The sequence below is a fragment of the Neodiprion virginianus genome, chromosome 1, assembly GCF_021901495.1.
Source record: "Neodiprion virginianus isolate iyNeoVirg1 chromosome 1, iyNeoVirg1.1, whole genome shotgun sequence".
In the NCBI taxonomy this organism is placed as follows: domain Eukaryota; kingdom Metazoa; phylum Arthropoda; class Insecta; order Hymenoptera; family Diprionidae; genus Neodiprion; species Neodiprion virginianus.
The window spans coordinates 25026291-25037115 of NC_060877.1; the positions used below are offsets into that span (position 1 = coordinate 25026291).

The following is a 10825-nucleotide window of genomic DNA, read 5'->3' on the forward strand; positions in this document are numbered from 1 at the left end:
ACCTAGAGATCGGACTCTTCAGCGATGATCAAGTACATCATCGTGGACTGTCACCGAATAAAATACTCCATCGGCGTTTCCAATCAGCAATTTCTCAGGACGTAAGAAATCGACGTTTCGATATTAATAACCCCCCCGCCACCCTTCTCTTTTCCCATCCGTCCTTTCTCCCCTCCTCCCCTACTTCACCCGCCAAACCCAATAACCCTGATTGCCAATCAATCCCCGAAGCTCTGCGAGGGAATTAGACAATTAGGAGTCGTCACGTTCACCCTTGACTCACACCACCGCGCTGCTCAAACGGAAGCTTCAATTTCCTCCGCGGCCGATTGGTCGGCATAGATTATCGGCCACGCCCACCGAAGCTCCGCCCATCGAACGCCCGGGGGGACGCGCATTGGCCGAGAGGGACTGGCGGAGTGCTTTCAGGCTGCGGGGGCGTTTCCGGCAGCGAGCTTGCGGCGGCTCGGCTGTGAGAACCGAGCCGACAACCGAAGAGCCGGAAAGGTGCGCTCGCCAACTGAGAAATCAGTGCGGTTCCGCGGCAGTACCGGTTAACACGATATCCGGACCCGACGGTATTTCTTCTTTTCAACTTCGCCGCATTTTTATTTTTTTTTTTTAATCGCTCGGCTTCGCCGATGCGGGATAACAGCAGGCGACGGGTCGTCCGCACTTCGGTAAATTCGGTGTGAAGTGACAGTGAGTGAAAGCAACGAACGAGGTCTAAACCAACGTGTTTCTGAAAATCATCGCGGTGAAGACATGCCTGGGACCTTTATGGATATAATCGACTTCGCAGGTCGCGTTATTGCTCAGATTCTGAAAACACCTCGACAGCTTCGCAATCGTCACTGTGTGTAGTCGCGATGCGTGCGGGATACCGATCGAATAACGGTTCGGCGAAATGACTTGACCAACAGCTATACGCAGACTCTGGATCAGTTACGTTTCGATCTTCACGTCAAGTTCCGACAACGATCGCTCCTACCAGTCACCGAAAGTCGAAGATCAGTGGCGGGAGGCCGGACGGATTTTACGGACCAGAAATAGTTCCAGAGAGTAAACGAGACAGAGAGGCGCTGATCATGATACGCCTGACATTGATGCGACTGGGCGGTTGACAAGGCGGGACCGGAACGATGAGCGGCGCCGAGGGTGTCGTCGTCCAGGGTACCGGAAGCGCTATTTCCGAGGACGTTGACATGGCGACCTCGACATCCGCCTCGGCGAGCCTCAAGCCTCGGAGCGGTAAGATCAGCTTCAGCGTCGACTCGTTGCTCAGCGGGACCAGGAGATCGCCCGGGTCCCTGTCGAGGCGAGAATGCACGGCCGATGAGCGAACGGACGCGGAGAAAAGCATCGACGTCGAGAGGGTCGGAGCGAGGTACAGGGAACTGCTGGTGGAGCAGCAGAGGCTACACAACCAGGAACTCCTGGTGCGACTGAGTCCGCACAGGGTCGCGTCCTTCGTCAATCATCAGCGTAACGAGCAGCTGACCGGCCCGCAGCAGAGCGAACGTAGGGAAATACTCACCGTGAGGGACTTCTCAAGGACGAGTCACGAGAAGTCATCACCAGCCATCAGGATCAGTCTGACCGGGGTCAGGGACAGTCTCGAGCAGGATAAACGGGCCTCTTCGCCCGGGCGAGGGACCGACTTCACCGACGATAACAACGAGCTCCAGGAGGAGAGGATCGTTCACAGATCGGTGTCGCCTGTTCTGCGGAGGGAGTTCGACGAGAGGAGCGACTCCGAGGCCAATCGGTCCGTCGAGGGCGATCGCGCCAACGAGCACCTCGACGAGGAGCACGACGTCAGGAGCGTCGGACAATCGGAGGACCTCAACGTCACCGACTCCGACTCCGAAATCGAGAAGGACCCCGATGGCGGCCCCGAGAAGGAGAAGTCCAGTCCGGTTGTGCCTCAGCCGATTCATCCCGGCGTTCAAAGGCCGCCAGGGGCGTACCTCGGGGGCCCCGGTGGACCCGGGTGGAATCCCGGAGGCTTCCCGCACTCCCTTGCAGGATTCGCGTGGCTTCCCCCACCCCCGCACCCTCACAACCCCCACGGACATCTCTACCCTCAACATGGCGGGCCGACCAGTCCGAACGGTAAGAGCTGCGAGGTTATTTGAAAATGAGGAACACGATAATCCGATTCGACGCTGTTTCGCCGGCCTTCCTTCGGTCCGCTTGTAATTCATCACGCATTGTACGTACTGACGGAGTTCGAAGCGTATTCTGTGCACCTTGTACCTTGCTCGGATTAGAGAGCCGAGAGCTAGGTTAGGTTCGCACCGGCAACTTTCTAGCCACAGAGCTATAGGCGATTCAGCGGACCATGTTAGTCGGAGGAGAACAATATACTGACCTTTCTAGCGAAGAATGTAAATACCTCCAGGCGTGTCTAATAGAGTAAATTGAACAAGTGCGCAGGGGTTGTTGAATCCAATGAAATAAGCTCGCAAAGCCGTAACAAGAAAGTCCGGTGATTCCTGGAAAGAAATTCTCGATCCATTACGGGATTCTAGGCGCATAAAATCCAAGATGGAACTCGCGGGCTCGACCCGTTAAGTCCAGATCTAGCGCTCTTCGCGTTACTCTCGATGCTGCGGCCACACTCGGACCAACACACCGCGTGATAGAGCCATACATAACGCGAACATCCATAATGTATATTTGCCGTATAAAAACTGCCCTCTTGTTAGTTTAGTTTAGTAAAGGTGTTTGCGCTCGCGCCGATATCCATATATATATATATATATATATATATATATGGAGGTGCTAGCCGCCGTTTTATCGCTCTCCACGTAGGGTTTTAAAGGGAATACGCTCCTTTAACTTTCTTCAAGATGACTAAGAACCCCGAACATACCATTCTCCATTCATCATTTTGGATTCCACCTGCGTCGACACAGCATCAATCATCAAATGCGATCGTCTAATAACGACAAAAACTTGCATTTTTTCAGGTACAAAGTGGTACAAAACGAAATCAATGTTACAAGTTGAAGTTAAGTTTAGCGATCATGCATCACATTCCTGTACAAGAGCGAAATATTATAAGAAAACGAGATTAAAAAGACTTGTTTATCCGAGTGGAACGAAGATGGGAGAACAAACGAAATGGAGGACAGATATAGATGGAGTTAGAGATAAAAGTTATAAGTATAGGTATATATAAAATGCAATTAATTACAACCAATTAGTGAGCGGCGTGCTACCCACTTTGAAGGGAGATACCGAAATATCGTCGGTTCGTTGTGCCGTTCAGCTTTTTCACAAAATTATTGCAACCTCAGTTATAGAAAAGAAAAAAAATACGTAGAGTTTGTTGTAAACCCGTGACCATTCTTCAGAGGATACCTATATGTTGTTACACTACCATTTATATTGGTTAAAAAAAACAATCGACAACTTGACCGCAATCCGGTAGTGAATCACTCATTCCGATGCAGTGGCACAAACGTCGTGAAATAATAAAGTACAAGCGAGCGAGAGATAGGCAAGGTGCGTGATAAATCAGAAATAATAAGTACGGATACTTGCAATACAATCTGTGAGTCATTGAGCTTTTTACAACCGTTTCAAGTATCGGATGAACCGATGTTGACGGCACAAATGCAGTTCGCCGCTCAGAGTGGACGTTCGTATAAATACCCAAAAGAGTTGGGACTGATATCTAAATAGATTGTTCAAGCTGTCACTGGAGAGGCCCCGCTTCAGCGTTCTCGGAGTGATGAATACAGACGTAATTTATAACCCCGGTTATCTATCCATCTCTCGGTATTAGTAATGAATTAATGACCGCTTCTCATCCAATAATGTTATACAAAATATTCCGAACGATTCATCATCCCGTTGGACATAATTACCCACATCAAACCGAGTCGGGAACTTCCAGAGCAGATCCGAGCGCCGTAAGTCGACTCGCGTGTTCGGTATACCTACCTACCGATCGAAACTCTTTCCGAGATCTCATCTCTCTCGTTTAATCCCGTCTCTGCACCCTCACGTCAAGGGTTTTCTATTCCAAATATAACGGTCATTTGTTCATTCGTTCACCGCCACTGGCGGTAGATGTAAGACTTTCGTTAGGAGTGATCGCTTATCGATTTGCAGAATTAGCAAACTGTGCCAAAGTTTATCAATGTATATTCGATTTAATGCATTATTCAACGGACGACGGGTGCCTCAAACTTTCGTGCTATAACTACTCTTCGAAGTTGTAAACAAATTCCAAGTGATTATATCCAATCACCGGGCGATTCGTCATTAACACAACTTTCGTTCCATTGGACACCGATCCGGCATTTGTATGTGTATATTATACAGGTATGCGTGTGTGTGAGTGTGTGTGTGTGTGTGCGTGTGTGTTGGATATTTCTAAACGTTGTACAACCTCCACACTTCCTTAGTGGCGTATAATTGCTATACGGCGATTAATTGGCAGCTAGGGAATACTGGTCTACAGCACCGGTTGCCCGGTAGGAATCCCAAAGCGCGTTGAAGCTAAACGGTTGTTTGACCGATCGCCGCTGCTACATGTTGAATAATATGAAATTCGATCATTGTCGAATCCTTAAGCGCGTCGGCCAGTCAATTGAAATCTGCAGTGGAACGAACGCTGCCTGGGGAGACCATTAACGTAACTCGAACTGTATAATGGGGTATCGATACTCGTCGTTACAGTATACAGACGTTACACACACACACACACACGCATACCCGTATAGGCTGATAATTTTTACGAGATAAAATACCAGATGAAATTCCTCCAAGTCCAGGAAATGTAGGATATGCATGTATACGTATACGTATGTAATTATACATGCAATTTCTTCGAGATCTGCGGACGTGTAATTAACAGGAATTAATTATAATCCGGGAAAAACAGATTGATCGTTCGTGCGCGCGGAATAATATCGCACAACTCTTTCTCCCGAGCTAGTTCGACATCCTGGAATACCCGAGCATCGATGGTCGATGCGAGTTGCAACGGTGGACGGAGAACGTCTATGGTGTATGTTGGACGTTACGCGTGTATGGGTACGGCTATCTTGTACCTCGACAATGTGCCGCAGCAGCAGCTATACTACTTCTTTTTGCCCGCGATCGTTGATCGTTAATTAGCTCCTGATGTAATTCAGAAATCATGTCCCTTCTGCTGCTTTCAAATTACACTCAATACGTCTTCGTGGTACGCTTGAGGATAGATCTAACGGCTCGTGTGTGCGGCACAAGAACACCGGCGTCTCGTTGCGTCTGTAAGTTCAGTCGATACTGGCTGCGGTACGTCTATCAACGTTCTAAGACTAATGTCCGAACCGTCGTTCGTAAGGTGAGATTCGACAATGGGTATTATTGGCAGCCAAATTTGATCAAGATGCAACGGATGGGTTAGGATTCAACCTCTGTAACGCACATTCAATATCGCCTCGACGCGTATGGTGATAAACGTTAGAAAGCCGTAACGCTCAATCAATTCACGCTAATGAATATGCATATCCCCGGCTAATGGAATATCGATTGATGAAGTTTGCAGCGTCGAAACGAGCGTTGATATACATTCTGTAACGTTACCGTTGGTTACATGAAATACGTATACGTCCTACGGATGATTTGTTGTATACTGTCCAAACAAAGGTTCGCGAATCAGTACGAATGTAAGACTGCGGAATGTACGGGCAACGATTACCAATCACGCACGATTTCGCAGAGTTCCTTAAAGATGTGTTTATCTCTGAAGGATAGGAGCTTTTTCAGGTGACCTGAGACTCCCGGGCCCCGGAGCAGGCCCAGTTCGGTGCACCTTGAGGAAGCATAAGCCGAACAGAAAGCCTCGAACGCCGTTCACGACGCAGCAGCTCCTGTCCTTGGAGAAGAAGTTTCGTGAAAAACAGTACCTCAGCATAGCGGAAAGGGCCGAATTCTCGTCGTCGCTTCACCTGACAGAAACTCAGGTAAGTCTGACCGTTCCCGGTCGATCGGGTACTTATTTGTCAATACGAAGCCCGATTCGTTATAATTGGGCAGGGTATAAAAATGCGAAATAACGTTTTCGGTGAAACGCGAGAAAGATTCGTTATTAACCTCACGCCTTAATCGTTTCCCAGCAACTGATTACCGGTTCTCAAGAGGTGTATCTTGTTCTTTATTGTCTCAGGGCGTTCCGGCGCGGCTGCCGGTGCCGCGACGGCGGCGAAGAACGGGTGCAACGTACAGCAGTCGTAAAAATGATCCCGTGCCTTGAAGCTCGTCTGACATTTCGTGTAATTTATCGTACAATTTGAGGTTGTTAAATTCACTCCACCGCGCAACGCATTCCGATACTAATTAGTCAAATATCGATTTCCGAGTCGGGGCTGCGCTGTTATATCACGCTGCACCAAACCCACCCTACACCTCCCCTGCGCCGCATAGCTGACGAGCTTTTCGATGATACCGCGGAGCTTTTACCCGAGCTTTTTTTTTAGTAGTCCTTACGCGCGGCGCGACTTCGGCCCGAATCGACGGAAGCCCGAGCCATAAATCTTCGTCCCGTATGCGCCGGGTAAAATAATTTAAAGACACCTGCCAGCCCGGTAATGGCGACCTGGCCGGACTGACACAATCGGAATCTCTCTGCCTCTGCGCCACCGTTTAGTTGTTCTTCACCCCGTTGAAACCGGGGATTTCTCTTCTTGTTAGTTCGCGCCTCCCTTTGCCCGACTCGGCTTCCGTTATCGCATACGCGAACGGATCAGGTGCAGGGGTGGTTGTGTCGGATGCAGGTTACGTGCAAGACGGTCTTAAACAGCGCCGGTTTGCCGCGTTGGCGTGCCTCGATGCACTTTCGGGTTGCATTACAATGCGTCAGACGAAATGAAGCTTTCAGCGACACCAGGTTGAATTCATTTGGTTTCGAGATAAGGCGGTTCCTCGTTTTCCTGGGACGTTATTCACGGCGTCGAGGCACCTTGTAATACCGGCGGGTCTCTCTTTCCACCCTTAAACTCGATTCGCTGTGCATACTTGACCCGCCCGAGAAGTCAGTCGGAATCGTTACGGCGGCGACTTTTATTCGTCTCGGAAATAGACAAGGACGAATTCGGGTGCGCGGATGCATAGCGGAATTATATTTAAACCTGCACTCTTATGTATGCACTGGGTATATTCTCGAGTAGCTTGTAACGCTTCAGGACTTCGAGGAATTCATTATCAAATCCTTTGCTCGCCACGTTTTCGTAACACGCTCTCAGCTCAAAGTATATTTACAGGCAGTTACTTTACTCCAAGTACTGACAAAGTCGTTGCACTTTTTTTTGACGTCTGAATGTACTTGCATCATCGTTTAGTACAAATGAATAATCGCGAGCTTATGGTGTTTTTTAATTTCATTTCCAGATATTTTAGTCCTTTTATAAACGTATACTTTCAATCCCTTAGCCAGTGGAATGTATACAGTGTGGATATCAAATTGCCGATCAAATATACAACCTTTCGAATAAAATTCCAAGTGACATTTCAACTTTTACACCGTACGATGTGACGAGCCAATGGACCCTCACAAACCAGATCATGAAAAACGATTAGTCCACAATTCGATAACCTTTGTTACTGAAGTCTCAACAATCATATCAGGTTTCAAAGATATCGGTTCATTTACTCGAATATCATGACAATTGTCGCCGAAAATTCGTTCTCTCAAAAATCAATTCCAAAATCGATGGACATCAATTGCATAGTGACAGGTGACTTCTCCCTCTTTTGCCATTTCGGTTGGTTTTACTTTTGTTGAAATATATCTAAATTTTGAAAAAAACTCAACGGTTTTCGAATGAGAAATTACCAAGTCATCTACGCGTTGAACACGAGGTTCGAGTCGAAGCACTGTGTTGCTGGAGGTGGTTGAAGAGCTGGGAAACTGAGAGGCGGTTCAGAGGAGGTCACGTATTGATTTCTGCGGTGGCTATATACCTACCTATCCGTATTATATATCAAACGGTCCGTTCGGAGGCTGCAGCCGTTTATACACTCAACCTTTTCACGGCATCACGCAGTCAGCCATCTCGCACTTCTCACCCGCCATTTTTTATTCAATTTTTATGTAATTCTGGATCATTTGACACGAGTGATCAATTTGGATGAAGCACTGAAAACGTGGTACAACTTTTAAATAAATTAGTCGGGGCACGTTCAAAGTTGGCGAATGACCAAATATGAGAGATCATTACGAGATCGAACGTGTTAGATGTACAATACTTAAAATAGCTTTCTGACAACTGCAATTGAAAAAATTCATAGAAAATTACAACGTGTATTTTAAAAATTTACGGTTGAATAGACCAATTTCTTTTACGTTTTGATCTTACCCAGGATTTCATGCTTTTAAACTGGCAATGCATGAGTTTACTTCAATTTTGAATGCTTATTCACCGTTCAAAACTTCGATGTTCCGCTTCGGCGACCGCGCAGGAAAAAAATAACGAATTTCACTCCGACGCATATTTTATCCAATATGAGATCGTTACGGGTTTACACCTTGTCATTATACTCACACGGTCGAATCTCTGCAACACTGCAACCTCAAACCGTGAATATACACTGAATTTAGTTCGAAGGCTGTTGAATTTAGTCACTATTATACGTTGGGTCTGTTTCATATTTGTCTTGCTTGATCACACATCCGCTGAAGTGAAAATTAGCCGTAAACCAAAGTTCATAAATTGCAGAGGTAAATCGGAGGGTCCCGTCGTGCCTGTCAACTCGAAGCAACGCAATGACATTAGCACATTTAATTGTTATTCGTACGTATAGTCATAACAAACCGATGTGTTATTCGTCCGTAAATCTTTGTGGGTATTTGGACGTTTACAAGAATGCTCACCTAAAACCCAGGTGTAAAAAATGCTTGGCATCTTTTAAAATCTCATGTTCAAAGTTTCTTTCGTCCGCTTTTATCTTTCTCACAAGCCATTCCGATGTTTTTTCGTGCATTTAAACGATAATTTTTACCTAAAATCTAAAAGTTATGTAATCAAAAACCAGTTTCCCAGTCGCTCGTAGACGCTCGGTTATCTATCGATACATCGATAGGCATGAATAAATATCGAATTATCGTCCACTGTATAAGAACCAGCATTGATCGTCGCCTGCTTAATTATCGAATAATTTTTAATTGCAGGTGAAAATATGGTTTCAAAATCGGCGCGCGAAGGCGAAACGATTGCAGGAAGCTGAAATTGAGAAACTGAGATTATCGGCCAGGCCTCTACTGCATCCGAGTTTCGGTTCCGGACTCATGTTCCCTGGCGTTGGTCCCCCAGGTGGACCAGGCATGCCACCCTTCATAGCCGCCGCCATGGCGAGACATCCGCACGCCGCGGCTGCTGCAGCGATGTTCATGTCGCCCCCCGGGCACAGGCCTTAGAATTTAAAGTGTGGACTGACGTGAGGGCCGAGATGACGTGCTTTTTTTTTATTTTTTTATTCTTGTTCTTCTCTTATTTGATTCAGGTAAGGTCTGGAGAGAAAAAAGAGAATTTGAAATACAAAAATCATTAGAAAAAAGAAAAGAACAAAAAAAGAAATCGTAAACGGTCACCTGACATTGAACAAAGTATAAAATGAAATGCCGAGTCAAAAGTGAACAATTTTTATACACGTACGTAGCGGTGATAAAGAATCGACCGAAAATAAAATTATCGTTATCGAACGAGAAAAAGAAATCGAAAATAAAAACGTGGCTCTTGATGTCAGACGAAATATAGGTTATATTATACGAACTCGCGACTGTACATAGTGTAAATACGTAAGGATTATCGCATATAATAATTAATATATGATTCTAAACGAGATGTAAAATACTTGAATATAATGCATTGGTAATGATGATAATGATAATAAATAGTAAGATTAATAATACAAAAAATGGGTACTGATGGTACGAGTAATGATAATAATGATAATAATAATAATAACAATAATAATAATAATAATAATTTAATACACAGAAAACAGAGGAAAAAGCAACAACAACACGAACAACAAGCAAAGAACAACAACGTCCGTACCGTGGTATTATTATGCGTAAGTGACAAGTTCTTCTGTATCCTATAAATTATACAGCGTGTATAAATGTACCTAATATGACACGTAATTTATCCATGGGATTATCTATATAACAGTGGAAGAATAAAACGGTTTCAATATTCAATCCAGAGATCCGCAACCTTCGATCAACCGGCTGGACATCGGAAAATCTGTTTTACGTGATTGTAACGTTCAGAAGCAGTTGTTCCACAAACACTCGCAGCGCGTTGCACTCGGGCTGATAATTTCAAAGGAATGACAAGTTTAATTACTACGGGGCGATTGGATTTATTTAGACGGAAATGAAACGTCCGCCGGCGATAAACGAACGCCGTGAAGCCGATTAATATTTTACTCGACGTCATGCATTTATAAACCGCACGCCTTTCCTAATTTAGAATTAAACGGAGAAGAAATTGTAACACGCTACTGAATTTCGTTTAACACGTATTTACATTCGTGTATTATGCATTTCTTCAGCCGGAGCACACCTACCGGCAGAACGACTTAGTTGTACTTACCCGAGTCGGTAATTAAACCCCGATTAAGGTAGGCGCAATTAACGACGTCGTCGTTTTACTGCCGGTATACGCGGCGATCGCGTAATTCTACGCGCATGTACGCGGTGCGTAAATTTTTTCTTTCTCTCCTTTTTTGTTTCAACTTGCTTTTACGTTTTACGGGGGATTCGACCCTGATCGGTCATTTTTTCAATATGTTTTCTTCAAATCAGTTATCGGCTCTTTTC

General features: G+C 45.7%; 1 protein-coding gene across 2 annotated transcripts; it reads left to right on the forward strand.

Annotated features, from left to right (window-relative positions):
• Positions 1-455: 455 nt before the first annotated feature.
• On the forward strand, positions 456-10201 carry LOC124310479 (muscle segmentation homeobox-like). 2 transcript variants are annotated; one of them, XM_046774474.1, is made up of 3 exons: positions 456-2115; positions 5758-5966; positions 9170-10201. In XM_046774474.1, the coding sequence occupies exons 1-3, from the start codon at positions 1143-1145 to the stop codon at positions 9413-9415; spliced, it is 1428 nt and encodes a 475-aa protein (XP_046630430.1). In that variant the 5' UTR covers positions 456-1142; the 3' UTR covers positions 9416-10201. The 2 variants fall into 2 exon arrangements, with proteins under 2 accessions (XP_046630430.1, XP_046630431.1); XM_046774475.1 differs by having other exon boundaries at positions 5770-5966.
• Positions 10202-10825: the final 624 nt, after the last annotated feature.